Genomic DNA, 27998 nt, shown 5'->3' with positions numbered 1-27998 from the left:
GCAGTTGATTTTTGTAAAGACAACTAACCAACCCATTCAAATTCGGACCAATTTTTTCAACTTTCTACTCCACTCAATCCCTCGAACGAAACAAGATGCGAGTCGAACGATCTTTGCTCCTCACTGCCCTCTTCGGTGCTCTCGCTACTTTCGTAGCTGCCCAAAACGAGAACGGATCCGAAGCTGAGGAAAGGTAAGTCGACCTAACACATCCTTTGTCCTATGCCTCGATCACAAATAAAGCGACGCTGACATACCTTGATTCCTCTATAGTGCCCCAGAAGAATCCGGTGCTGCCGAGACTGGAGCTGCCGAATCCGGAGCTTCCTCCGCTGCTGCTGGTGCCTCTTCCGCCGCTGGTGATGCCGAGGGCGCCGCCTCGTCAGCCGTCGCAGGAGCTTCTTCAGCCGTCTCATCCGCCGCTGCCGGTGCTTCTTCTACCGTCTCTGGTGCTGTCTCCGGTGCCTCTTCCGCCGCTGGTGCGGCCGCTACTGGAGCTTCCTCGGCTGCTGGGGGCGCCTCATCTGCCGCTGGAGGTGCCTCCTCTGCTGCCGGTGGTGCCGCTACCGCCCCTTCGTCCGCCGCCGGATCAGGTTCCAAAGCCGCCACTTCCTCTGCTGCTGCTACTTCCGGTGGTTCCAACTCTTCAGCTTCTGGAAACGGCTCCGATTCAGGGGCTCCCCCACTCGTCGGTATCGCTCATGGATCCGAATGGCTCACTGGTGCGGCGGTCGTCGTCGGCGCCTTCGGTGCTGGTGTTGCGGCTCTCTTCTAATCTCCTTACTCCGACTTGAACTCGCGGACTTACATTTCGATATCGGCCTAGAGTAGTATATAGGATAGGATCGGAAGAAGGGAAATGAAGGAACAGATCGGTTTGGATCAGATGAGGTGAGATGGAACAGCAGTTAAGGAGATGATAATAAACGGACGTTTCATACCTTTAACCTTAGTCCATCTTTATATCGATTCCGATTTACGCTTTACAGTACATGCAATTTCCTTTCACTCAACTTATTCTTCTCTTTAATCAGTCTAGTTGTTTCATGCTATGTGATCTATTTCAAATCTCCCCCATACTATATTTACTGCAGTGCGCTGCAGTAGAAGTAGAAGGAAGACAATGGTTCCCACCGTGTGAACGAATTCTTCGAACTGTCCGGAAGGGAGTAATCTTTTTGTCCTCCTTTCGACGTGAATATAATCCCAACAGTGAAGAGCGATGCGATACCGATCCAGAACGAAACATTCATTCACTACATGATATATATATGTATGATAATATGTCTCATCCATCTCAGAACATGTCAACATATCTCTTCGTACACGAGTACCTAAACATTATGGTGAATTAGCAAATACCGCGTGTTACGAGTTTGATTTCTGGAAACTTACCATTCGAAATCGAAATTGTTTCCTTGATCACACCAGCAATTACCTCTTGTATGAGATTCACCTTGTGGGCAGTGCTAAAACAGGGTAGGCAATAGTATCAATAACAATCAATAGGTTTCGGCAATAGAGGGATATTGACTTTGAGATGAAAAGACTACTCACTTGGAAAGGTTCATGTCTATAACCTATATCTTCAAACCAATGGATCTGTTCTTTCTTTGCGAACAATGCTGCTCCAATGGAATGTACAGGTGCGTCACCCCATCTCTCATAGTAGAATCCACCTTTCTTATCTAGATAATCGAAGAATTCCATATACGGTTTGGATCGCCAAAAGTTGAGGTCACCTATAGAAACCCTTCAACATCAGTATATGGTTTGGTCATGATCGCAGAGCAGGCGATACACACCGATCTCGAAGTTGGACCAGACTGCAATAGACAAAAGGACGAGTCAGTCCGAGGGTTCCTGACTGAAAGAGACATGATATGACATGACCAACACTTACAGTGACATTTGTTGTATGTTTCACCACCATCATCACTTAGGAATTGCATCGCGTTACCTTCGGGTAGGTAATCAGGATGTTCTTGAACAAACTCTGAGAAGCCAAGAGGAGCTTCAGTACAGTCTCATTCTCCAACAGCTTTAGCGTATATGCGATCTCTTCTTTGACTCACCTTTCACAGCATCCCATAGTGTTGGTATAGTTTCGATATATTCGTATAACGACAAAGTGAATCCGTATACTTTGTTTTCATCTTGCATAACGAGGAAAGGATCATAATCTGATATCGATTGAATCCAAATTCATGTCAGTTGATCGCCTGCATTCAAAAATTATAAGGAAGGCTACCACTCACTGAGATCACAGAAGAATTTGACGGAAGGTTCGATACGCCAATAATAATCGTAATCAGCCAGAAGAGGGTGTTGGTAGAAGAACTATCGTGGATCAGAAGGGACATGACCAGAATTAGTCGATTCCATTGATCGATAAAGAATTGGAAATCTTTCGATGAACACCACTCACTCCTGAATTGAATCTACACATATTCCTATATGGTACCGAATGACCATAAATTACTTTCTTCCTAATCATCTCTTCTCTCGCTTTAGTAGCTTTCTCTTCGTCAATCCTGTGTACGAAGAGTCCTCCAAGATGAGCATTGGGCCGTCAAAGCTGTTGCATATTCCGACTCACCATTCAGGTTGATGCCAATGATCAGGTTCGATCTTCCCATAATGACATTTCGCTTTAGTGAGAGATTGGGTATACCGCTTGAATTCATCCGAGAAATCATCATCGTTTAGGAAGACATAGTCGTATTTGGCCCAATGATTGAAACGATCTTCCATCTGTCTCATCGAGTCTAGGAATGGCCATAAATCGGAGTTTCGTGCTGGGAACAATACTCAGTCAGCTCTTCATTCAAGGGGGATGGGTGAAATAATCTTAAGTATACAAGTGAAGAGGATTCAGTCAATCTGACTCACCTAAAACGACAAAAACAGCATTCGCCTTCCTTCTCCCCTCCAATGACTCGTCATCCCTTAGATCATCTGCAGTGGGCAGCCCTTCTCCACCCCATTTGGGCACAGCGGAGTCAGGCGGTTGACCAGATCTCCACCCTCCGGACGGTAAAAGGTTGAACGGTGATGTCGTAGCTCGATATGTTGGGTGAATGGATGCCAGTAAGTGTAGTAAGAACTTTACATGCAGAGTATAGGCGTCAGCAGATGCGATAAGAGGGGAGAAGAAGGCAATACGGTATGGTAAACGGTACTCACGATGAAACCACCGGCTATACCGATGTATTTCCATCTAGAAATCATCATCTTGCCTAAGATACGGGTGAAAAGATTATTGCAATTTGGTATATAGAGTAGACGGTTGAATTGTTATATAACTTTGTGTGTCGTGATGATTTTGTAAATATATAGTTGAATGAGTTATCCTTTGTCTCATCGACGAATTGCGCAAGTTGAGCTTGATGGGTTCCTTTGAATCGAGCAATACCTGTAAGATGCCTTTGCTACGCAGGATACTTCGATCCAGCTGAGATTGGTGGTTGGAATGGGTTATACTACAGTATGATTTGTTAAAGGCTTTGTTCGACGGATCGACGTCTCTCTGAGCAGACCTTCCATGTAAAGGGTTATGAGAAAAACCAAGATGACTGCGGTTTTTCAAACGCTGCGATGTCGCTGAGGCAGGGCAACTGGATGCTCCGTTGATTATTTGATTGTTCTCCTGCTGATTGCACTGACCCCGAAGTCCTTCCGCAATACGGTATTGGGTGATCTTTCGATGGTATGGATGTGTATTGGGCTTGTGAACCCATCTGAGGGGACTGACTGATTTTTGCCAAGCTGCACTGGACGTTCGAGACAGATGACAGATGACTGACTGACCGACCGGATGACTGAGAATGATGGAGCCCCGAGATAGAACACGTTATGTGGCATTCTTTCTTTCTCTCGCTCCCTTGCTTGGGATAAAAGATGATAAATTCAATTAGGAGCCTCCTAATCATTATCCCATGCGACTTCAGCTTCCGCTACAATCTGGGGGCTTCACCACTTTCTGGTCTTGTGAACACGTCCGCGGAGGGACAAGATGAGGATGTACGCCATACTCATGCCCGATTGAAACAGAGGAGGCGAGAGGTTCGACGTGATTACCAGAGCCACAACGGTCCCTCACCGGCACTCGATTGTCTACTATTTGGAGTATGTCCTGCTGTTACACTGTAGTGCTTCATTTTGGTACTGGGCTATTCAGTTTGGTGGACCTAATTCTGTATAGCGGTCAAGTCTCAATAGTAGTGTCCCAGATGGTATGGGTATGGAGGTCCCATATGGCCATATCGCTACATGTATGGGTGGATTTACGCGTTGATGCTGTCACGCGTGTAGTTAAATAAAGTTTAGGATAGACCCGACGGAAATCACTTCAGGGTCGAGTGGAAGTGGGATGTGACATATCACACTAGGTCGCGACTGTTCTTTCGATATTTTCACTTTTACTTTCCTCCTCTAATTGCTCCTCGCGTTCCTTCCACCAAGGATCAGACCCTGCTTATTGCCGACATCTAGGATCTCATGTATATTCCTATCTATGAGGAGAAGAGAGAGAGAGAAGAACCCTAGGCCCAGGATCCTAGGATTAACAAACATGTGGTCCCTTTATTTTGGTGACGAACATCAAGGTAAAAAGGGGCGAAGCCGAGGCGAGACGAGGGCAAGGGAACTAACTAAAAGGTTAATCTTCAGGTGGAGAACGAGATGGAACGATGAGATGGATGTCAACAAACGCCAACGCCTGCACCAAACCCATCCGATTTGACGACTTGTTTGTGTCCTTGGGAAAAGGTAAATAACGCACTCCACGGTACAGATATAAGTATAACCCATCTTATCCTATAGTAATCATCCATCTATCTTTCATCCTTTTTCCTATCAACCCATCCATTCATCCATCATAACATCTTCATCCCTATACTCGATTGATCGTCATTACACACTACACACACCACTGCGGATCTTACCCATAACGAATCGACAATATACTATACCCAAAGACTGACCACTGGTTGATCATCTTGGACACGTCCCTACGTATACTACATCACACACTCATTTGAACATCACGACACCTGAACGAAAATCAGCATACACATACATAATCATAACCTATCGTAAGTGATCGCTCGTGTGGTACAGGTAATCTGAGTGAATCGCTGATGATTCGATGCTATATCATTGAAATAGATCATGCCTAGAATTCCCGTCCGAACGACACCGTATCACGCCTTACCGCGATGTACCCGACATTACAAGTCCAAGCGTGATTTGATCCTACGTGCATTGGGCAAAGCATCTTTCATCAATGGATCCCAATTCGTCATCGCGTGGATATCACCCAAGGGAGATACGGACATATTCGCTTCGGAGCTCTTACAGTCCGCTGTGAAAGACACCAACGGTAATGGGTCCGGAGGGGTATTGAACAAGAAAGAATTGGAGAAAGAAGCAGCTAGGGTGAAGCAGGAAATGAGTAGGAGATGGGATGAGATTAGACGAATGGAAGAGAAAGGTGAACTACCACCTTCTTTACCCGATGATGATCTTGCTATTGAAGAAAACGATAACGAAAACGATAATGAAGATAATGAAGAGGTCGATCCTGATAGGACGATGGTCGATGAAGGAGAAGATTCGGAACAAATCGAAATTTCTACATTGGATACTCCCTTGAAAGCCAATGGTACTGGTTTAGGTATTAACAGCGTTACCATCAACAACAACAAGAAATTATCATCCAACACCACTGCGACTGGTGGTATGTACTCTACTTTCCCCATGACATCCACTAATACCCCAAGATCCTCGACTCCATCTTCGACTCCTGCCAACAATGTGCCTATGCAAAGTATTGTGTTGAAACCTGAACAAATCGAGGGATTCTATATGGACAGATTCACAAACTTGCAACAACAGACCTGCAAGTTGGTCGTGAAAGCTTGGATCAAAATTATAGAACCTAAGAAACAAATGAAATTCCCATATAACAAAGGAGAAGATTTCAAACCTAGTTGGTGGCCTGAAGGTGTCAAGCATCGTGAACCCGATCATTTACCTAAAGATGAAAGGAAATTACTTTTAATGTCAATCATTCGAAATCCATCAGTTAACGTGGCTAGGTTACAACTTTCTACAGCTGAAACTAGCGCTTTGATCTCTGCTTCGAAACTCGCCATCTTAAGGGAGATTTACATAGTAGCGAAAGAGGAAGAAAGAAGAAGACAAATTGGTGATACATCTTCGGATCTGACTATTGAATTGCCCATTATCAACCAACCTTCCAACGCTTCTCCCGAACCTGCTGTAGGAGACAAGAGATCTCATTCTTCGGTGACGACATCGGATAACAAAGAAAATATAAATTACGATTTATCCGTTCAAAATGGTCATGGACATGCATCCAAAAAATCCAAGACTCATCCTAGATTACCTGCATTGACTTTATCCGCTCAACAATTGAACCACAACGGTGGACATGGACATGGACAATATACACCTTACGATTCACCATATACAACTTCACCTTCACCCTTCGCTTTCACTCATGCTCCTCATGCTCAACATTTATCGCCACATGTATGGGGTGAGAATCGATTATCTACATCTGCAACTAGCGCTTCATCTACGAATACAGCTACTTTGTCACCTTATGGATATGCTACTTCGGATGTTCATTCGGATTACTCTAGATCACCAAATCCCGATCAACAACAGCAACAACAACAACAAAGACAATATACGAATCAACATCACCTGGCACCAATCTTGACTCATCATCCCCAGGGGACTGCAAACAGTAATGGCGCTCCATCACCTGTTGATTCTCCTTTCCCGATCCCGGGTCAAGGACAACCTAATTCCGCAGGATATTACCAAGCTCAACAGCAGAATCAGAGAGGTATACCGACTGGGTATATGCAACAGCAACAGATGGAGTATTTACATCACCACCACCATCACCAACAACAACAGCAGGAAGCTTATGGGTTCCAATCCCCTTATATCGCTGAACAAAGTTGGGAGGGTCAGTATTCACAGGCTGCGTAATGCCCAGGTGAATGAGGGGATGTTATGCGCTGTGCTTTCGTAAATTGTTCAATTCTTTGTTTTTTTGTTTTTTTTTTTTTTTGTTTTGGCTTTTTTCCACACTTATTTTGCTGGACAATATAATCGTCATTGTTATTCTATTTGTCATTTGTCATCTGTCACCCTAACAAATCTAAAGCATCTTTTACCCCAATACATACTTTAATACCCATACCGTATCAGTAAATGCCCCTTATAACGAAACATGTCAACTATGAATCTATCAAAACCGACCCGTTGAATGTCCAAGTCGCGCGAAATAGAGATTGAACAATATATATATCCATGTGCATGAGCGATATCGATATATGTAACCTTGTAGAGGTCTGTCTACCTTTGTAAATACGATGAGTGACATGGCAATAAGCAATTGCATCTAATCTAGGTATATTCGAACAGGAATACGATGAATATCAGAAGCGAGGAAGAACGTATAGATATCGTTATATGTCATATATATAAGTATTAGTTGATCGTATGAAAGGTAATAAGCGTACGATGATTTTTGTATGCAATGAATGTTTTAAAAAGAAAGTTCTATAGGTTTAAGATAGATATATGATATATACAACCGAGCAAGCAAGTAACCCTTAGGTCTGGTTTGGCTTAATAAGGAACTATAGGAGCTGGTTTTAGGATTCGTTCATTTTCAATCCTCTCCTTTTCTTTCAAACCCTTTCTTTTCTTTTTACCACCAACTTCTCTAATTTGAATCGATCCTGATTTTTCTAAAACTTCTTTTAATTCACCTTTGTCCCTCAAATCTAGGATATCATGATATGATCCCAAAGTTTTACCTTGAAGTACTAATTGAGGTAAATCCTTTTCACTTTCGATCCCTAATAACCTGGTAATGAGCGGGATGATCACTTGATGATCTCTTCGTTGATCGACATCAATCATCAATGGTGAAGGTGAGATTTTATATTCCGATAAGGCCCTCTTGATTTCTCGATGGTATGGATCCCTCATTTTACCAATCAACACCAGAGGGTACATGGTGTCAATCTCATTTTGAAGTAAGAGCAAATCTTCTCGAGCATTGGGATGGGTAGGATCGAAATCTAACACAGTATGAGGATCTATGGGTTTGGTCGGATCGAGAGATGGTAGAGCGTTGGCTGTGGTAGAGGTGACAAACTGGAATCGCAAATTCCCAAATCGAATATCAGCACCGAAACTAGCACTAGGATACGTTTATTTATGTCTATGATAATTCCACTTACACTGAGCAAAGCAGCGAATTCCTCTTGGACATTTTCGAATTCCAGTCCTTTACCTACGACCACTGTACTTTGTACGGCAGCCTCGGCCTGACGAGCATCATCGATCTCACTTGCCATCAAGGGGTACTGATCTGCCGCTTGAGGTTGATTCACGTATCTTCTAGAAAAGGCAAGTTCCCTCTGCTGCTTGATAAGGTTATCCATGTGATTGGCATGGGACATTGCTCGATTGAGCAATATCAATCCGAAGGTGAATACGCAGACACCAACCAATAAGACGGGTCTAATTCGACGAGGTATCCGAAGTAAGTAAGATAAGGTAGTTTGATAAGATGGGTTTCCTGTACCGTATGGATTAGTGATAGGATGGGTTTTAGTCTATACACGCAAAAATCAAAAAGCATGATCAGCATTCAGACTATCACAATCAGTGATCATCGACAGAGAGAGACGATCGAACTGTACTTTCGTACTCACCTTGGCATCATAAGCGAAATAACTACTGTGACTTTTATTTTTCTCTATAGGATGTCCTTTGGGTGTATGAGCGGGGGAAGAGATCGGACTAGCAGAGTACTCCGGTATACTGTACATCTTGGATCGGAGAGGATGATGGGGAGGTAACAATGGGAATCTTGAACCTGCAGATCCAGAGGTCGAAGTCGATGCGGAAGTGAAAGTCGAGGAGGAACCTTGAAAAGGGATGATCAACTTGGGCGTGGGTTGTTGAGACATTGAAGATAAGATTGAATGATCAGATGTCATTTTGGGTGTAGTGAGAAGGATCTTGGCTTGATCTCTCTCTGAGCTATCCATGATGTCCGGCGTCATAACTTCAGAGGTGGTCGAAGAGGTCGAACTTGCCGGTGAGGAGTCGTCGCCATACAGATCGGATGGTAAGAGAGGTGGCAAACCCATTGGAGAGCTAATACCTGAGGATGTAGTAGGATCGCTCGATGACAGTCGATGATAGGAGTATCGTTGAGGTGGTTTAGGGAGATCTGAGACACCAGGCATCTCGGCGAAAGGTGGTGAGAGTGGTGGTGTATGGGGAAGAGTGTAGGTAGGATAAGCTTGTCGAAAGTTGGAGTTGGTGTTCCGTGACTGTGCGTCGAACGAAAGTAAAGATAAAAATCAAGTGAGTGTCAGCTGACAGAAATGGGTGATTCTCGCAGAGAGTTGAGTTGAAGAGAAAGAAGAAGAAGAGAAATAATTGAAAGGAATGTGGATGTGGAAGATAACAAAGAAAGAACAAAGGTGAGTGAGTGGATGAGAAGGGAAGGGAAGGGACAAAAAGAACGATGTGGTGATCCTCCTTTTGTATGTTTAGCGTGAGAATATAGAGTGATATAGTGATGATATGGTGAGTATGGTGTGTTGTATAAAGGAGGGTGTAACAATGGGCCATCTTTTGTAAATTCGAATCTCATTTGAAATGACAATCACCCATCAATGATGTGAATGATGCGTAGCAGTTTATTGTGTGTGGATCGGGATGAAACCATCACGGGTCAAAGCGAACGAGACCATCATCACCGTAGGATACAGGATATCGTCGGAGGGACAGGGATCATGGATCGAGATCGAAACACAGCCCAGTCACCGATCAAGGACAGTGGCAATCAATCAAAGGGATGTCGGTCTGTTGGTGTGTCTTGCTCGGAGACGACGGAGTGAGCGAGTGAGAGATAAGGGTTTTTGGTCGTGTATGTTGGATGGGTTGATAACAACGCTTTGACCATCTTTGTAGCTTAATTAACGTTTGATGTCCTACTCGTACTGTTCCGGAACCCCGGCGGTACATTCGATTTGATTTTTCATTTGATGATCATGGTAGACATCGGTTCCCATCCGTTCGAATCGGGGCAGAAACCATAGGTCCATTCGTATTCGTATTCGTGAATTGAATGGTCGATCTCATCTTCATGTATAACACCCTCCTCCAAGCGAAAAGGAAAAGAAGGAAATGGAAATAACAGAATGGTACGGAAATAAATTCAGCAAAACGAATACAGAACTTACCATGACAACGGTCTGTGCGGTGTTCATTTCAGGATTTTGAACGTATATCTCTGTGGTTCTCGTTTTGTATCCGACAAGTTGAAAAGGTCCAGCCCTACTTGACTATATAGCTCGTCGTGAAAGTATGATAGTCGTTATTCCAGGTTGTTGTTGAGTTATCGAGAATGACAGAAAAGAACGTCTATCCTATATATGAAGTCAGTCGATTAGTCATTTGATCAATTATGAACAAGAAGATGTAGAAGCCTCCTGAGAGAATAGAAAGCCTCAAACATTCAACATCAAACATATAAACTAAACGAGGGGACTTCTGTATATTTGGCTTTTCTGTCTGATTTCCCGTTCCTGTTTCCATTTGAAAATGGATGAGAGGGATGCGGGGCATAATTGAAGGATCTTGGAAATAAGCTTGCATAGATGATGAGGAACTCACCTATTCAATCTTTACTAACCACTAAACAACGACTGAGTGAAAGGGGGACGAATCCTTCCAGAAATTCAATCCCTACCGATGTGTTTGTACCTTGATATATTCAAAAGAATGAATGAATGGTATGGGTTGTTTCAGAGCCGTAAGATGTCTGATCGACAGACAAATCAGCCTAAATAAGCTCCCTTTCCTATCTGCACGAGCAGGAATGATCGTGATCGAAGAATTCGATTGATATGGTATGTTGTATGATCTCAGGCGAGATTGAAATGTGGATTTGACTTGATTTCGACTGGTTGTTCTTTGTCCCAGGCAAGGCCAAGGGAATCTGTTGATATTCTACTTCCTAGCTGCGTTTTCGAGTGAGACAATTATCCTTGTTGTGTATCTTTTCACAAAGTTGGCAAGTCAATTAAATACAGATATCTACACGTCGAAGAGACGAACGTGGATGTCGAAGTATTCGAGTGAAGAGTAATTTTCTCACACAATTCTATATAACGCCTTCACATCTTTATTTATCTTTACTACCTCGTAAAATGTACAATAATCTAGGAACGGATCTACTTTCTCATAGCAAGTTATCACAGCTACCGACACACATCATCAGGCATCGTTCCTGAGAAAAACCTGAAGATCTTAAAAACCCAAAAATATAAAAACAGAACCCAGAACGTGTGCGTGGGTACGATGGCGCCGCAGAAAAATTGCTTCTTTCTCAGGGTAGCAGTTGCTAACTCGAAATAAGGGCTTTTGCGCTATCCCAGTCTTTTGGATCTCCCGTTTATGCCTCTGGGTGTGATTGCGGGTAACAAGGGAAGTCCAAGTTCATGCTACAAGACCACGGTAAAGCAAGTACTGAACCCTGTCAATCGGTATATGCACAATAGTGAGCTGTAAACGAGAGGTTTGAGATCATACAGGATTGATCGAGATCGGAATTGGCATTTTCATAGATCACGGTGTATGAACATTCCTCTGGTATTGTATGTAATATTACATGATTTCGAGTCCACGTGCGCACAACTCTGTTCAACTTACTGACGGAGGCAAAATTCAAAGGAACTTCATCGTACCTAAGTGACTTGCACAAGGCCAAAGCCTGTTCGGAGCACAAGTTTTGCCGAGACATTTTGAGTGACATTGGAATGGTAAGCAGAGAGCTTTCACGTTAACTTATGGCACTGCGCACGTGAAAGAGCGGGAACGGAAAGCCTACAAGCCTACACAAAGCCACTGACGATATCCTTTTCCGGACACTCCGGAAGATTCCCAGTACTTGGACAACTCAACTTTGTTCATTGTGTCTCGGGACATCTTCGGTTCACGTTATATAACTGTATTGAGGCCTCGCCCGCAGTCATATCATACCATACAATACGTGACATCTTGTCCTTCCTTTCACCAAACCCGCTTTGCCACCTGCTGCTTGCTTAAGATACCTCCATGCTCAAGCACCACGAGTTATGTGAATGAAGAAGCCACTTACAATACTTGCTGGACCATTTAAATGACGATGGAGCTCATGATCATGAGGGCACAATATCGCTTGTCGTGAAGATGGTGATCACGATCACGGTCTTGTTCAAGGTGATCGCAGATGTATAGACAATATCGACACCACTTCCGTTCGCTTGCAATCCCAGATGACGCATGCTTTGATAAGTGAGTACTTGTTTGTATAAACTTTGAGAAGACCAGGCAATCTGAAAATAGATGAAGAGGACTTTTGAGCAAGGCATGAGAAAGTTATCTTCTGGCACATGGCTTCGACAGGCACAAGGCTTGGTTAGTTGGGTTGAGGCGAAAGTTAGACAAGGTGTAAACTTGAGACTCTAGCTGCTTGTGGCTCGATCACTCCCTTCAACATTTTCAGTCTTTATCTCGTTGATACTCGCGCACTGTTGCTCAGCAGGGCTAAACTAATCCTTATCTGAATGAACATGGAATGTAGGTTTAAAGTTCCCACCTCGGCACGGACGCGAATAACCCACATTTTTGCTTGAAAATAAATCTCCGAAGTGAGTAGAGCAACTGGCACTGGCACATGAAGGAAGCCATCAGTGACGAGTGACAACCATATATATATAACAGGTCTGATTGGGTAAGGAGCTGAATCCATATAGGAAGGCAAGGCAAGCTTATCGATACTCTGCTCACACCTATCTGACGTAAGAAGTTAAGCATACGAGTGCGGAATGTATATATATACCCACCTTCGGAAATAGCCGCGCTTAACAACCATAACCGTGTGAGGTCGGACACACGTCCGACCACTCGATTACTTGACTTACATCCTCGACTCCATATCAATAATGTTGATGCCAGCTGACATACCCTTTCATGCGTTCTCATATACATCACTAACAAATCATATACTACACTCTATTCACACAGAATGTCGGAAGACTCATGGCTCTCACCCACCTCAATCGAAGAGTGGTGGTCAACCCCTTCTCAATCAGGTATCAAGCGACCTTACTCAGCCGACACAGTCGCATCACTCCGAGATGTCTTTCCAGAGAATCACCATTCAAACGCTATGGCTCTCAAGCTCAGAAGTATCTTCGGGAGAGTACAGAAAGACAAATCCGTCAATCTGACTACTAGCGTGATCGATCCCGTCACTGCTCAGATCATGGCTGAAGTTGGTTTCGGTGAGTCCCTCAATGTCTTATTAAGCTGGACTGGTATAAGTCTACGTAGCTGATACTATATGTGTTGTGCTTATGGATACTCTTAGAAACGTTATATATCTCAGGTGGGATGTCTGCTACTACAGATACTGCTACGAATGATCCTGGACCTGATCTTGTGAGTGTCCAAGATTATATACTGTCAATCGTCTAATGCAATGTACGAGTGATTGATAATGTTCCGCATTGGACTGTTCTGATTAGGCAGATTACACATACGACACCGTTCCAAAGAAAGTATCAACCATCTATCGATCTCAACTTCTTCAGTCACGTACGGCCAGAGTCAACAAGACGGGTAAAGAGGAAATACCTTTATTACCTATCATCGCAGATGCAGATTCAGGTCATGGTCAACATACAGCCACCATGAAATTGGTTAAACTATTCGTTCAAAGTGGTGTATCGGGATTCCATTTGGATGATCTGGTCTCGGGGATCAAGAGACACGACGGGAAAGATGGATTATCAAGTGTATTGGTACCTACCGGTGAATATTTGAGGAGATTGGTAGCTGCGAAATTACAATTGGATATAATGGGGTAAGTTAACACCCATACATCATATCAACGTCACGCTTAGCTGATAAGATGATGTATTGGGTTGTACGACTGATTTAGATCCGAAGTTGTTTCAATCGCTCGAACGGATGCCGAGACAGCCACCCACATCACATCGACTATCGACCACCGAGATCGACCTTTCATCCTGGGTGCTACGGTCCCTCTGAAACAGCATTTCATCCATACCGAAGGAAATTCAGCAAGGGAAGAATGGAAGAGAGAAGCTAAATTATCTACTTTGGATGATCATTTCCAATCATCCCATCCGGATCTATATGATCAATTTAAAGAAGAAACTTCAAAAATGAACGTATCTGAAGCACTTTCGATAGCTCAAAAGCTCGTTTCTTCTTTTTACTGGAACTATGAGAGTCCGCGAACTTCCGAGGGATGGTACGCTTTCAAAGGTGGGGTTCAAGCTGCTGTGAGCAGAGCCAACGTAGCTGCCAATATCTCTGATGTCGTATGGGCCTGTGCACACGGTTACAATCCGGATAGAGCAGAAGCATTTGCCAAAGGTGTTCAGGAGGTACATGAAGGTAAATGGATGGCTTATAATGTAACAGGTGGATTCCCAGATGATGGTGGGTTTGTCAATCTTTCGGATCATCCGTTCATACTTATCAGAGTAAACGAAGAGAGTTAACTGGCTATTTATAGGTTCAGCAGATGAACAAGTGAAAAATATACCTTCCCAATTATCTTCCTTAGGATACGTATGGCTCTTCTTGCCTATAGCCGGATTGACAACAGTTGGATTAGGTTCTCAAACAGCTATGAAATCCATTAAAGAACATGGACTGTATGGTTATCTGTCTGAGGTATCTTGGCCTGCTGCAAGACATGCGGCTGCGGCCGATGGGACAAGTCCAGAATGGTGGTGGAAAGTCATGGGTAAATTGGCGGATGACGCTGCGGATGCTATTGGCGAGGGGTTATAGATTTATACATACATAGATGTCGATATAGATGTACATGTGGTCTGTGGTCTTGGCATTGGCATTGGGTCGAATCAACTGGGAGTCAACCGGTAAACAAGGTGACACCTTATTCTGTACGGTGGATGAAGGAGGATGGTGTGTAGTCTGCTGCAGGGGTTGATCACGATGAGTAGATGTTTGGTAGTTGAATAGATATCAATACGTCCGATAAATATCACGTGGAGTAAAGATCTCGTCGGATAGGTGTCGACACATCGAGTAGTCACTGGTGTGCCGAGTAGAAGCTCAACACGTCGAGTAGCTATCATAGCATACCTTTTGTAGACCAGCAACCGCAATGATATCCATGTTAGGTAAGGACAGTTGCTGTTCCCCAAGGAAAGATGGTACAAGCATTTGACAGCATCCGAAAATTTTTATCGGACTGCATTGTAAGTCTCCAAACCGTGAATTGGGTGTATTGTCTTATCAGATTCCGTATGATTGAAAGGAAATGAGAATACATACGAAATACTATACATGCATGTCCGCATATAGGGCTGTACAAGACGGTCGCTAGCTCATCTCACTGCCCACCATTCTTAGCTTTTTCTTCAAACTTCTTCTTCATCTCGAAATAATTGGTGTGTAATCCGCATTCCGTCTTGGACTTCCCTTGCCACCTACCGCTCCTCTCTCCTGCGTCGTTGTTAATGGCGTTAGGATCGGGAGGTGCGGTGGAGTGAACATCACCTATCGACCTATATCCCTGATCGAGCAATGGGTTGTAGGGGACGTTCCTATTACCACAACAAGCATTAGTCATTTAGTCTCATGATATTATGAACCCGCCGAATGATAATACCCACTCCTTATCCACGTAATCTTTAACCTCCTTGTACCCCCAACTAATCAACGGATTCACCTTGATCAGACCTCTCTCATCGACTTCTAAAACCTTCAGATTCGCTCTATCCGACCCCTGAGACCTCCTTCGTCCAGTGATCACCGCCCTCACACCCAACTCCTTATACGCCCTAGCGGCAGGTTCGACCTTGACGAGGTAATCGTAACTAGCCTCGTCGGTTTCCCATAACTTCTCGCCGTATTTCACAGCGAACTCTTCGGCGGTGTCTGCACCCTGGGGTTTGTAGGTGTGCAACTCCGCGAGATAGTTTTCAGAGGCTGTCTGGGAGAGTTGGAGAGTTTCGGGGAAATGGTGTAGGGTATCGATGAATATCTACAAGCGTCACAAAGACTTGTCAGCAATACGTCCGTCAAGCCACGATGTTGTTATATGAATTGAAATACGATCACCCACCAAAGGAACAAGATGGATCTCTTCCCTCTCCTGTGACATCTTCGATATCATATCCAAAGCGGCAGTACCGGTCCTACATGGATACCAACCGGATGAGCAACGCAATCTCAGATATTCGCTATAGAGCTTACGACTCACAATCCAAACGCAGTCGTCTGATACAATCCATCAAGATTATCAATAGCCCATCTCAGTATATCCTGAGGTGACTTGTTCTCCAATTCAAGGTTGAACTTTTCGATCTCCTCGGGAGTATATTGAGGTGTGAGGATTTCGCTATTCGTCATTGTCGAAATAGTGTGGTACGATGATAGAAAGGTAATATTCGTATGTCCTCGGTCTACATATATTTCTGATGGGTCTGATATGATCCATTTGTCAGTTTATATATGTTGAGATGATGTTGATGCATGCTGAATAATCATGTGGACCTGGTGCAACATTAACCAAGTCTCAACTTTTTCAAGAACGAGTACGAGTACGAGTGCAATTCCAGATAATCCGGATGAGGTGATGTGACGGTGCAGATTTGGGAATTATATATTACTGGTATCTGATTACGTCACAACAATGAAAACATGAGCTCACCACGTGTTGTGTACATCTCGGTAAATACTAATTGTAAATGACAATTGACGTGGAGGAAACACGAAAACGATCACCTCCACGCTGGACACTGAATGTTGGATGTTAAAAGTCAAGAATATCGAAGAACAGCTTGGAATACCAAGACCAACAGCAACAAGTCTTGCTCCCAGCTCAGCTATTCCTCTGGTCACACCATCAACGTGTCAATCACCCTCATGCGCACTACAGTCTGAGCGATCGTTCACTATCTATCAACTTTCTTTGCTTGGTCCCAGTGAATTCACCAAAGTCCGATATAGGAAAGTAGAACAGAACGTTCACCATGCGCCCATCGCATATCTTCTCCCTGCTACTGCTGCTGCTAGTGCCAGCTATAAAGGCGGCAGTCCTGGCGATAGATTACGGAGCGGAATTCACGAAATTATCATTGATCAAACCCGGTGTACCATTCGATGTAGTGCTGGACAAAGATAGTAAGAGAAAGATATCGAGTGTGGTAGGATGGAAGAGGGATGATAGGGTGTTTGGAGCAGAGGCTAAGATGGCTGTGAGTAGTATAGATTCCTACTACCATGCACATCCATTGCTGACCTTTGTCGCTTGCTTAGGCCACACGTTTCCCCGACACTCATTTCCCTTATGTCAAACCCCTTCTCGGATCCACTTCTCAACTTCAACTCCCCCTCCATCCTAATCCACCCTCACTCACAGACGACGGTGTGCTCATCTTCCCTCATCCTTCTGCACCATCCCACATCTCACCATCCGCCTCTCCCCCCGACCAATTTTGGACACCTACTGCCCTGTTGGCCCATCAAATATCGTATTTCCGACATCTCGCTGAAACCCTCTTACCAGCTGGATCGACTGCCGAGCCCATAAACCAAGTGATAGTGACAGTCCCAGCATGGTGGGATCATTATCAGCGCAACGCGTATAAAGATGCATTGGAACTACAAGGGTTAAGTTGTTTAGCGATGATAGGGGAAGGTACCGGTGTAGCATTGAATTACGCCATGACTAGGACATTCCCAGATTACAATCTTGAGACTGGCGAAGGATCAAAGGAATATCATGTTATATACGACTCGGGTGCATTATCAACAACAGCTACAGTCTTGGCTTTCTACCAAACCAGTTATCTACCTACACCTAAATCGAAAACTCCCATAAATACCACACACATCGAAGTGCTCGGTACGGGATATGAACAAGTGGGTGGAGTATTGCTGGATGTTTATATTCAAGATCTATTAGTTGAAGATTTCATCAAGAAGAGCAGTCAGAAAGGTGTTAAAAATGATAAAAAGGCTTTGGCGAAATTGGCAAGAGAAGCAAACAGAGTGAAACATATCTTGAGTGCTAATCAAGAGGCCAACGTAGCTGTGAGTGTGATGAGATTTGACCAACGCAATATATGACAAATGATCGAAGACATCATCCACATCCCTGTTCATCGTAACTGACCTAATAAACCTCACACTCAGATCGAATCACTCTACAACGACGTCGACTATCGATCAAAGATCTCGCGAGCTTCCCTCGAACAGTCTCTGGAAGCATCCATCCCCTTGTTTTCCCATCCCGTCACCTCAGCCCTCATTTCCGCTGAGCTTTCCCTCAACGACATCAACTCTGTTATCTTATTCGGGGGTAACACAAGGGTGCCTTTAGTTCAGAATACCTTGAAATCCGTATTAGGTGGTAAAGACGATCTGATCGCTCAAAATGTAAATACCGACGAAGCTGCTGTGTTAGGTGCGGCTTATTACGGTGCAGCACTGAGCAGACAATTCAAGATGAAAAACCTCAACGTCACGGAAAGATTCTTCTACGACATCATCAAGGATGGCAAAGACGGCGAAGTTATCTTTGAAAAGGGAACTAAACTAGGTGAAAGGAAAATCTTGACTTTACCTGTACCTGCCAAAGGTGAAGATGAGATGACCTTAGAATTCTCACAATCCACTCATCCTGCATCACCTGGACAATCGACAACAAAAGTGGAGAATGATCAAGCTCAGACTAAACCTATTTTAGCGTTGACGATCAACGATATTCAAAAATCGTTGAAGAACTTTACAACTCCTCAACCTGTCATTCAAGTTACGTTGAGACTCGATCCCAGGGGATATCTGTCAGTCGCCAACGCCGTTCTCACTTCCAACGTCACCGAACCTGAAGGCAAGGAAGGTGGCGTGGCTGGTGCTTTGAAAGGATTATTCGGCGGTAAGAAGGATGACACCCCGTCAGAGGACAATACCACAGAGGATGACGACCTAAAGGACGAAACGAAGGATGCCAAGACAAAGTCGAAAAAGCAAAAGATCGCTTTGAGATTTAAAGAGAAACATATCGGTCTCAGACCCATGACAGGTGAAGAGAAGAGGACGACCCAAGCCAGGTAAGTGTAATTGCCTATTAACTTAGACCGGTTGATTCTGGGCGAGGAAGTGCTTCGGTTGCTGATGACCTTGTATTTTCCTTTTCGGCCAGACTCCAATCAATCGCAGCCTACGAATCCGCCAAATTCGCTCGTGAGGAAGCACGTAATCTCCTCGAAGGTTATTTATACCGACTATCAGGCCTACTTAGTCCCGATTCAGATATCAAGGCCTTGCATGAATATGCCACCCAGGCTGAGAGAGATAAGATCAGAGAATTGGTGGATAAGACGATGGAATGGTTGGGCGATCATGCTGAGACAGCTGATGAGAAGACTTTGAAAGGGAAGAGGTCGGATTTGGAGTGAGTGGGCTTCTCCGATTCGCCAACATCTTCGAATGGTAAATGAGAAGAGCTTTGATAATGAAGGAAAGAACATACGACGGACCATTCCACCTTTCCCTAATCTTGATGCCTCTTGATATAAGACAGCACTAACTACGCTATCACCTCCCATTAGATCCCTCGAACTACCCATCCTCAAGCGATACAAGGAGTACCTTCACCGACCCAAAGCCCTCGAAGCCTTCCAACAAGCAATGTTCGCCTCTCGATCTTTCCTCAGTGAAGCTCGTAAGAACAATACGGAAGCCTTGAAAGCTGCCGAGTCTGCAACGGATGAGAATCCCGCTATACCGCCTAAATATACTGAAGAGGAGTTGAAGAACGTGGAAGATCAGATGAAAGAGAATGAGCAGTGGATAGACAAGTTGATGAAAGACCAAGTGAAGATCGAAGATGATAAGACTGAGGATCCGGTTATCATGGCTGGGGATCTGGACGAGAGGGGTAAAAAGTTACAGATGACTGTGAGTTAGCATAGCTGGGCTGGTCCCTATTTCGCTGTTCAAACTGAGTCATCTTGACTTTCCGGCTTGATGCTAACAATACAAAATTACAGGTCCTCCGACTGATCAATAAGAAATCACCCCGTCGACCTCGGCCTTCCTCTTCATCTTCGTCGGCCACAAGTTCGACGACGCTAGCCAGCCCAACAGATCATGGACCGGAAGTAGTTGAGTCGACACATAGCGAGGCCACTCCCACTACCTCAACTACATTGGCCAAACCGACCGACAAAGGACCTGAACTGGAGGATGTCACTCAAGAGACGGGTGATAAGCTAGGTAAGACGTCAATCTCGAAAGCTTCTCCGACAGATAAAGGGCCAGATCCACCAAAACATGTTGAGCTGTAGGTGACTGAAATTTTCAGAAGGATTGCAAGAAGGAATAGAATGTCAGGTGTAGATGCGTAAAATGTGAATGCATACTTAATCTCTGGGGACCGCACTTGCACTTGCTGAAGTAGGCCCCATTGTATCTGATCGTTTACCAATATATTCATAGTACACAACGTATGATTCGATCAACAGAATATCAACAAGCAATTTGACAGGTATAAGAAGAATGCAGTGTATAGTATATCCAAGCAAAGCAATTACAAGTATAGTTGATAGCAATAATCTCAATCAAACTCAAACGACACGTCCTCCTCGCCTTCCATATTCAACTCCTTCAACAACTCGCCCACTTCCTCCAAATCCTCTACATCCCTCTCGGCCCCTATCCTCGCGTAAGTGATCGGGCAATCTATCGAATCGCACAGGATCTTCTCTCCAGGCGGGGTAGAAGAGCACGACGCGCAGATTTTCTGTAAATCCAGGAGCTTCCGACTTGCGAGCTGGGTACGGGATAGTAACGCATGAGTGGTTGTGGATGGATCGGATTGGCAATCCATGCAGAGTGCTGGACGGATACGAGCAGAGAGATCAGCGTTGAAAATATCATGTAGATAAGATTTGCTAAGCAATATTGCGTACTCACCTGAAGAAGAGTCCACTCCGCAGACAATACAGTGACTAGACTTGAAATGGGAATCAATCCTCATCCCAGCTCTTCCTCTCGCTTTACCCCGACCCCTTCCCCTGCCCCTTGCCGTACCTCGAGTCGCTTGGTTCATCTGATTCTCATATTTCGACACCCGCTTAGTCCGAGGCATCGTCTTGAACCACTCCTCCACATTGGCTCCTACCAAATTGAATATTCTAGATAAAGGCGGTATGAGCAAGTTCTGAATATAGTACTCAAAATCTATTGACAGAGATCGGTTGACTAAAAGTTCCTCGGGCATCCTGGCCCTTTCGATCAACCTTCTACCATCCGCATTGGAAATGATATACGGTACCCTCTCTCCGTATTGAGGCTCATCTCGAGGATCCTTGAGGATTCGTCGATAAGCCACAGCTGCTCCCGGTGGTGGAACGCCTTTCTCACTATGTGATGTAAATTCTCAGCAAATTTGATCTCAAACAGCACTAGTCACATACCTGACGAAGTGACTCACGAATATGATCCGAGCCTGACTTCCTTGGCGACAATGAAATCCTGTATGGATACCCTGTTCTGTAAGATCTTTGTCCATTCCTGACGACAAAAATCTTTGATCTGGGATAGGTCCTGGGTTCGGAATAACAACCTGACCACGGCGCAACAATTAGTCCACTCAGTTTTCTCGAGACAGCTCCATCCCAACTCACTTGAGACAGACCTCTTCGATCTTTTGTTGCGCAGGAAACCCATCTCTCCTTATAGTCTCGATACCTTTCGCATCGAAGGTGGGTTCCGTCTCATCCGGATGTTCATATTTGAATCCAACATATCGTTTTTTCGCCATCAGTACTGATCCCATGTAGACCTGAAGGCATAGCATGACACGTCAACTCAAATCTTAGAAATTTTCTGACAGTAGTTCTGAGAGCATGAACTGACCTTTTCGAATTTCAACTTTACTGGCTTAGGGTTCATAGCCGTCACAGCGTCTGCGATGTCATTACCGATTTTGAAAGCTTGATCTTTTGTACGTCCAGGTAGAGCTACGAAAAGAGAGTCGGTATCACCGTAGACGACTTGGGCATCCCAATCCGGTCGAGAATGGATGAGTTCTTGGGCCTATAGACTTCTCAGCGAGGATACCTAACTTCAGAGGAAGAGAAAGCTGACCTTTTCTAGCGTTTCCCTGCCCGTTTGCACGATAGAGTCCGCTACTTCGATACATGGCATCCTACCGGAATAAGTAGCACTGGTGTACCCATACGTGACGTTCTGAGCAAGAGATCAGTGACTGACTCTGCTGTAAGAGGAAATACTCACCGCCATGAGCTTGAGACCCAGCTGTCTGGCGTTCAAAAGAGATGTAAGAGACTATTCGAATCACATCAGCTGCTGTATCGCTTGGGGTGAGCAGGACCATATGCCTCACTTTGTCACCCCTTGCACCTTTCATAGCATGCTTGACCATTACTCGAGTGTCCAAGATCTCACCCAACATTTTCGCCAAGAGACTCTTTCTTACAGCGGGTTTCACAAAGATCATTCCGTTCGGAGTGACTTGACGTGAGTAAGAGGTTCAGCACATCCTTCCTGATGTTGGGGTGTCAGATATTGAAGACAATGACTCACCAGTAAGATAATCCTTCAGCAGCTCCAACAACCCATCAGCAACTTTCAACTCCGTAAACCCGAATTTATTGGTCCCTTTGAATTTCTCCACTCTGCCTAAACAAGTCGAAAAGCAGATATTATACGCTATCATGATGGACGGATATAATGACTGGAAGTCTAGTACTAGAATCGGATGGGTATAATATTTCGATTCAGGCTCGGCGATGAGTGGAACAGCGAAAGGAGCATTTTGCAAACCGACCTAAAGATAGTTGATTAGACCAACTTCACACTACGATCAACTTGTCAGGTCTTTAGTGTAGCCCACTCACCTGCTCCTTGGATGGCGAGACCAGAACGAAGCTTTCAGGTTTAGCGATTCGGAACATGAACGACTCGACTTTGTATTGTGATCCTCTGAACATGACAGATGCGAAATCTACTCCAAACACTCGTGCGAATTCACTGACAGGCACTCACCGATATCAGCTTGATTCGCGTGCGATCTTCGCTCTCTGCGGGAATAACTCACGCATTCTTGGTGATTATCTCCGCAGCATCGACGATCTCCATGTAGATCACGACCCTCTGAAAGAAGTACTTCAACACTCGATGGGTGTGCTCGGGTGTCTTACTTCTCCAAAGAGCAGTAAGGTTAGCGGGTGAATAGTGAGGAATTCTGAGAGTTAAGATCGATCATCAGCTGTATCCAGGTCGCTGTTCTGCACGACAGCTGCGTATATCCAACATACCTCTGATGGAGTAGATGGAAAACTACATTCTCAAAGGTGTATTGATTCAAATTGACCTCTGATCGACATATCCTCCATATGTTCAATATATGTCTCCCAGATACCTTGAACGTGGAAGTATGATGAGCCGAGTAACCATCTTTCTTTGGACCTGAATGTCCCGAAACCACACGTGAGAGTTGGTCCATCAAGTCGATAGCTGGAAAGCAGATCAAAATGTCAGTGGTACCGCGCGATATCTAATCGTCCTTGCGTGATTCAACGAGAGATGATACGCCAGCTCACAAAACTCTTCATTCGCTCTGCTAACCAAATATCCCCAAGACGAATTATGCAGTTCCCATCCTGCCAACACATCCGGATCCCAAGATTTGGTGATATCGATAATGTGGTTGATCAGGTCCAGTTCACTATCAAAAATGTCACAAGGAATATTATCCTTATTCAATGACCTCAATCTCGATTCGTCCATTGTAGGCGATTTCAAGCATAGATATCCAGTATGATAACCTTTGTGTACAGTGTTATCAGGTAAAGTCGGATCGTCGTTCTGATAACAGTAGAATACCGCTGTTATGGGATCTTTATCTGGATCAGACAAGAGCTGATGTCGCGATTGTGCTGTATCGTTGTTGTCAGCTGATGGGAATGTACAATCCGCGTACAAGTCTGGTAAGCTCACCAAAAACCTCAAGAGCTAGAACAGACATGTTTTGCTGTTCTCTCTCCGATTCTTTGGTTTTGCGCTTCTGCGAAAATTTGAAGCCGTATTTACTTTTCTGCGTTGGTTTTTCAAGCTATATAGAGTATCAGCCTTGTATGGATCTAATTTTCTCAGATGAACTTCGAGCTGCATACTCACCTGAGACGTAAGGTTTTTGATCTTCTCGACTGAACTCTTTGTCAGCCAACACCACATCTGCGTCATAACGCATTTGTAACTCACTCTGAAACCTCCTCGCATTATCTTCCTTCTCACACCACGATCTGACTTCTCGATTGATTGGAGGGGGGATCGAAAACTCCCAGCCCCACTTCCAGCCATGCTTCCCCTTCTTTCCTCGCAGCCATTTCCTATCTTTCAGTGGGTCGTCGAAAGAATTCTCAAAATCTTGTAAATCTCTGACCGAGTTCCCCTTCAAAGTGAACATCCTACCAGCGAACAATTGTGCTCGAGAGGGAACATCGACCGAATTTGAGTAGTACGGCTGTTGATATATGGCAGAGGGAACACCGTTGGATTCCATTGTGTTCTCGATTTCTGACTGGGGCGGCGGAGGCAAGTGGAATTGCCATGCATTCTTGGAGTATTGGTGCTGAATTATGCGCGTAGTGGTGGAATCTGAATTCGTGGTGGGGTGAGAGGAGTGGCTGAGATCGGTACTGCCTGATGATTTGGGAGTGGGCGTGGGGATAGAAGGTATCAATCGTTGTTGAGACGCAATTGCAGGCGGTGGAGAAGCTAATCTGACCTTCTTTCTTGTACTGGGTAGGTTGGGATTCCGCATCGCTGAGGATGATACAAAAGTAGCCCCGGGTGTGGCTTCCTCCTCCCTCCCGTCGTCTTTGAACGTCGGCGTGAACGGTCTCTTCGTGCCTTTAAGCGTAGGCGTGAGGAATTGCACCTTGTCGTTACCATTGGAACTAGCTGTAGAGCGAGTTGGAACGGATGTGGGTGTCTTCTGATTGGGACGGAAAAAGGCATCCACCACATCCTGTTCTGGTAACTCCGCCTGGATCTCCTTCAGCTCATCTTTGGCATCTTGCAGGTCTTCTTGACTTATGCCCAGCTTCTCGATTACGTCGTGTTGCAGGGTCGATACTTTTTCCAGCTCTGTTTCTTCCTCTGGTGGAGACGACGAAGGGGATGATGATATATCGCCTACGGTCCGCCGCAATGGAGGTAACATTATCACATTTGGTGAATCAAATGGCAACGCGGTAATCTTCTTGGAGGGGGTACTCAGCGGCGAGACAGACGATCGACCAGCTTTGGCGAAAAGATTTCGCATGAGTGTCGTTGGAGTAGGCTTTTCACTGACAGGAGTTTTGGGTTTGCTGGGTGTCACCGGCCGATTATCCCATGGGTTTTGAGGTGATGAAAGCGACATGGAAGATCGATCGACAATCGTACTATTGGGTGTGATATCAACATCTGAGTACCGGGTCAGCGATCACCTCACTCACTCAAGATCACCTAAACCAGCCTGTTCCATCATTCTCAGCTGTCTTTCTACCCTTTTATCGTACATTCCTCCACTAGACTGATAGCCGCCACCGCTCGTGCTAGCCTTGGAACTTGGAGTGACCGATACGTGATAAAACCTGCTCTTACGGGGAGTACTTTGATTACTCCCAAAACCAGCTGCTACCGTTTGGCGGAACAGTTCATCCAGCTCTTCGTCGTCATACATCGCATTGTCATTTTCGTTCTCCTCCTCTGCGATTCTTCGTGGCATTTGAGTGGCACGAAACTTCAAACCCTCTTCGGCATGGTGTTTGACATCTTCCGCATGCCGTTTCGCATTGTCATTTTCTTCGTCCGGATAATCGTCAACCTCTCGATTCTCATCCTGAGTATCGCGATCAGAAGCATTTCGTGATATTATCCTAGCATTGACGTCTAAATCTACAGGAGCGTGTTGCGATGCTTGGGTCATGGCAAATACCTCAAAAGGGTTCTCCTCTCCTTCTTCCTCTGCTTCATCGAAGGGGTCTCCCTGGATCCCATTTGTCTCACCTTTCTCTCCGCCATTGTCGAGAAAAACATCCTCTCCCTTGAGATTTACAAGAGGGATCTCTGCTTCCGTTGGAGAAGGAGGTGGCTGTGCCGTAGGTGATGAAGTGAGAGCGATGGATGCTTGAGCAGGGGACGATAGACCGTCGGCCTGCGATGAGCCTAGATAAGACTTTGCAGATTGTCTAGACTTCTGAGTGGATTTTGGGGGACGGGGTGGTCGAGGCCAATGAGCTGAAACAGCTTGAAAGGTAGTCATGATCCACTAGAACAATTGATCAGTTTGTGTTAGATTAATGACAGGGAAGCTCATCTGATCAAACTAAGTGAGTATTACTCACCCGATCATAATTCCGTTTTTCACCGCTTTTCCCATTGGTGATCTCGTTTGAAAAACCTTTGAAATTCAATTTCCCTCCCTTCTTCGTTCGTTCATCCTGCATTCTTTGTTGAATGAAGTCCCACAATTCCCTTGATATCTTCCAGTTCCCACCTATATTCTCCTCTTCGTCCTGTGATTGGTTCGGGTCTTTGTATCCCAATTCTTTCATTGATCTAGCGCCCATCCCTCCCGAGTCGGGCATCATAGCATCGCTTCCCAGGCTCAAACCTTTGAGAGATCTTCGCCGTCGCTCATCTTCCCATAATTCTGCGACCGCCGGAACGAGCTTTTCATTGGGATCCAAAGGCTGATGTAGCAGTTCAATGAAGTCATGGTGCAGATTTCTGGGTTTCAGTCTATTCCGATTCAGTATATGGTGAGGTAAGATATCAATTTCCAGTGGCGCAAACGTATCCTTTGATGGGGATAGGCCAATGTCATGTAGCATGAACTCTGGAACGGATAATGAGTCGAAGATTTCGGGTGGTCCGTGGGGTGATGATGGTGGGGAGTCGTATGGATCACCCTCTGCGGAGAGTATGTTCAAATATCAGCGATTGTTCTGGGCAGAAAGGTAACGCAGGCATTTGTCTTCTGAGCGCACATACAACCTACCAGGTAACGGTTCCCTAAATTTCCCACCTCCCACTTCCAACCACCCACATCCATACAAATCGAAATCGCACATGAACTGCAGTACATGATTCATGTGTGCTTCATGTGGCTGCCATGTCCTACCCAGAACAATCGGCTTTCTCAGCTGTTCCAGCGCCGTATACAGTTTACCAGGATTGGCCAAAGACACTTTGAGAAAGTATGAATAGCCGATATGATATCCATAAAATGGGATCCCCTTGACCAACATGACAGATACGACGTGCAGATGTTTTGGATCGACCCCTCCTCCGTATTTGTTGGACGTCTGTGGATTCTGCCTTGAAGCTATACATATAGCGTGGTTGAGCGATACGGCGAATCTCTGACATAGCTTGATTACTCTCTCTGGTCTTAGAGGGTCCAAGCCTCCTCCACCTGCTGACGAGGAAGAGGAGGTCGATTCCATAGGGAACGGGACGTAGAAGTAAGGATAACATAGGTGGATGTTCGCACATATCTTCTGAAGAGATGGGGTAGTACCGAATATCCTCACCACGGGCAGCTTCTCAGGTAAGTTGCCAGGTGGTATCGCCGTCGAGAATCTGGATGGGACATATAGCTCTCTCAGGGATGGCAGAGGTGCTGATAATGTAGACGTTATATGTGTGATACGTAGCTTCAACACCGGGTCGATAGGTGCTTGAGACTGTGTGATATGCGGGTATGGGGAGGAGAATGAGGAGGGTCCGCCGGGATCGTAGGGCATCTTGGGTGGGTGTTATAGTGGCCGTGGGGGAAGGAAATCTGA

At 45.0% G+C, this 27998-nt stretch overlaps 8 protein-coding genes across 8 annotated transcripts; 4 read left to right on the top strand and 4 right to left on the bottom strand.

Annotated features, from left to right (window-relative positions):
- Nucleotides 1-95: 95 nt before the first annotated feature.
- I203_108248 (uncharacterized protein) lies at nt 96-775 on the top strand (the record flags this gene model as incomplete). Its single annotated transcript, XM_019148420.1, has 2 exons — nt 96-193; nt 274-775. The coding sequence occupies 2 exons, from the start codon at nt 96-98 to the stop codon at nt 773-775; spliced, it is 600 nt and encodes a 199-aa protein (XP_019002003.1).
- A 522-nt stretch (nt 776-1297) lies between these two features.
- Nucleotides 1298-3234, bottom strand: I203_108247 (uncharacterized protein; the record flags this gene model as incomplete). Its single annotated transcript, XM_019148419.2, has 11 exons — nt 1298-1334; nt 1396-1469; nt 1558-1742; nt 1806-1826; nt 1904-1996; nt 2076-2183; nt 2259-2340; nt 2429-2534; nt 2600-2798; nt 2893-3106; nt 3187-3234. 11 exons carry the CDS (start codon nt 3232-3234, stop codon nt 1298-1300), a joined length of 1167 nt encoding a protein of 388 aa, XP_019002002.2.
- Nucleotides 3235-5172: 1938 nt separating this feature from the next.
- On the top strand, nt 5173-7029 carry I203_108246 (uncharacterized protein; the record flags this gene model as incomplete). The annotated part of the gene is made up of 1 exon (XM_019148418.1): nt 5173-7029. The coding sequence occupies one exon, from the start codon at nt 5173-5175 to the stop codon at nt 7027-7029; it is 1857 nt and encodes a 618-aa protein (XP_019002001.1).
- A 645-nt stretch (nt 7030-7674) lies between these two features.
- On the bottom strand, nt 7675-9311 carry I203_108245 (uncharacterized protein; the record flags this gene model as incomplete). Its single annotated transcript, XM_019148417.1, has 3 exons — nt 7675-8208; nt 8295-8672; nt 8772-9311. The coding sequence occupies 3 exons, from the start codon at nt 9309-9311 to the stop codon at nt 7675-7677; spliced, it is 1452 nt and encodes a 483-aa protein (XP_019002000.1).
- A 3833-nt stretch (nt 9312-13144) lies between these two features.
- Nucleotides 13145-14946, top strand: I203_108244 (isocitrate lyase; the record flags this gene model as incomplete). Its single annotated transcript, XM_019148416.1, has 5 exons — nt 13145-13403; nt 13490-13560; nt 13647-13984; nt 14063-14589; nt 14666-14946. 5 exons carry the CDS (start codon nt 13145-13147, stop codon nt 14944-14946), a joined length of 1476 nt encoding a protein of 491 aa, XP_019001999.1.
- Nucleotides 14947-15511: 565 nt separating this feature from the next.
- I203_108243 (phosphoadenosine phosphosulfate reductase) lies at nt 15512-16533 on the bottom strand (the record flags this gene model as incomplete). The annotated part of the gene is made up of 4 exons (XM_019148415.1): nt 15512-15725; nt 15795-16165; nt 16247-16319; nt 16385-16533. The coding sequence occupies 4 exons, from the start codon at nt 16531-16533 to the stop codon at nt 15512-15514; spliced, it is 807 nt and encodes a 268-aa protein (XP_019001998.1).
- Nucleotides 16534-17156: 623 nt separating this feature from the next.
- Nucleotides 17157-20477, top strand: I203_108242 (uncharacterized protein; the record flags this gene model as incomplete). The annotated part of the gene is made up of 6 exons (XM_019148414.1): nt 17157-17381; nt 17443-18219; nt 18322-19238; nt 19331-19582; nt 19740-20088; nt 20181-20477. 6 exons carry the CDS (start codon nt 17157-17159, stop codon nt 20475-20477), a joined length of 2817 nt encoding a protein of 938 aa, XP_019001997.1.
- A 269-nt stretch (nt 20478-20746) lies between these two features.
- I203_108241 (uncharacterized protein) lies at nt 20747-27956 on the bottom strand (the record flags this gene model as incomplete). The annotated part of the gene is made up of 19 exons (XM_065518367.1): nt 20747-21027; nt 21106-21554; nt 21626-21757; nt 21819-21976; nt 22051-22230; nt 22282-22383; nt 22432-22482; nt 22541-22668; nt 22741-22984; nt 23055-23187; nt 23255-23401; nt 23475-23673; nt 23760-24095; nt 24157-24271; nt 24337-24365; nt 24421-25607; nt 25662-26476; nt 26553-27121; nt 27209-27956. 19 exons carry the CDS (start codon nt 27954-27956, stop codon nt 20747-20749), a joined length of 6003 nt encoding a protein of 2000 aa, XP_065372732.1.
- Nucleotides 27957-27998: the final 42 nt, after the last annotated feature.

Source organism: Kwoniella mangroviensis, chromosome 3 (genome assembly GCF_000507465.2).
Source record: "Kwoniella mangroviensis CBS 8507 chromosome 3, whole genome shotgun sequence".
NCBI lineage: Eukaryota > Fungi > Basidiomycota > Tremellomycetes > Tremellales > Cryptococcaceae > Kwoniella > Kwoniella mangrovensis.
This window is presented reverse-complemented; position numbering and strand designations above follow the sequence as displayed.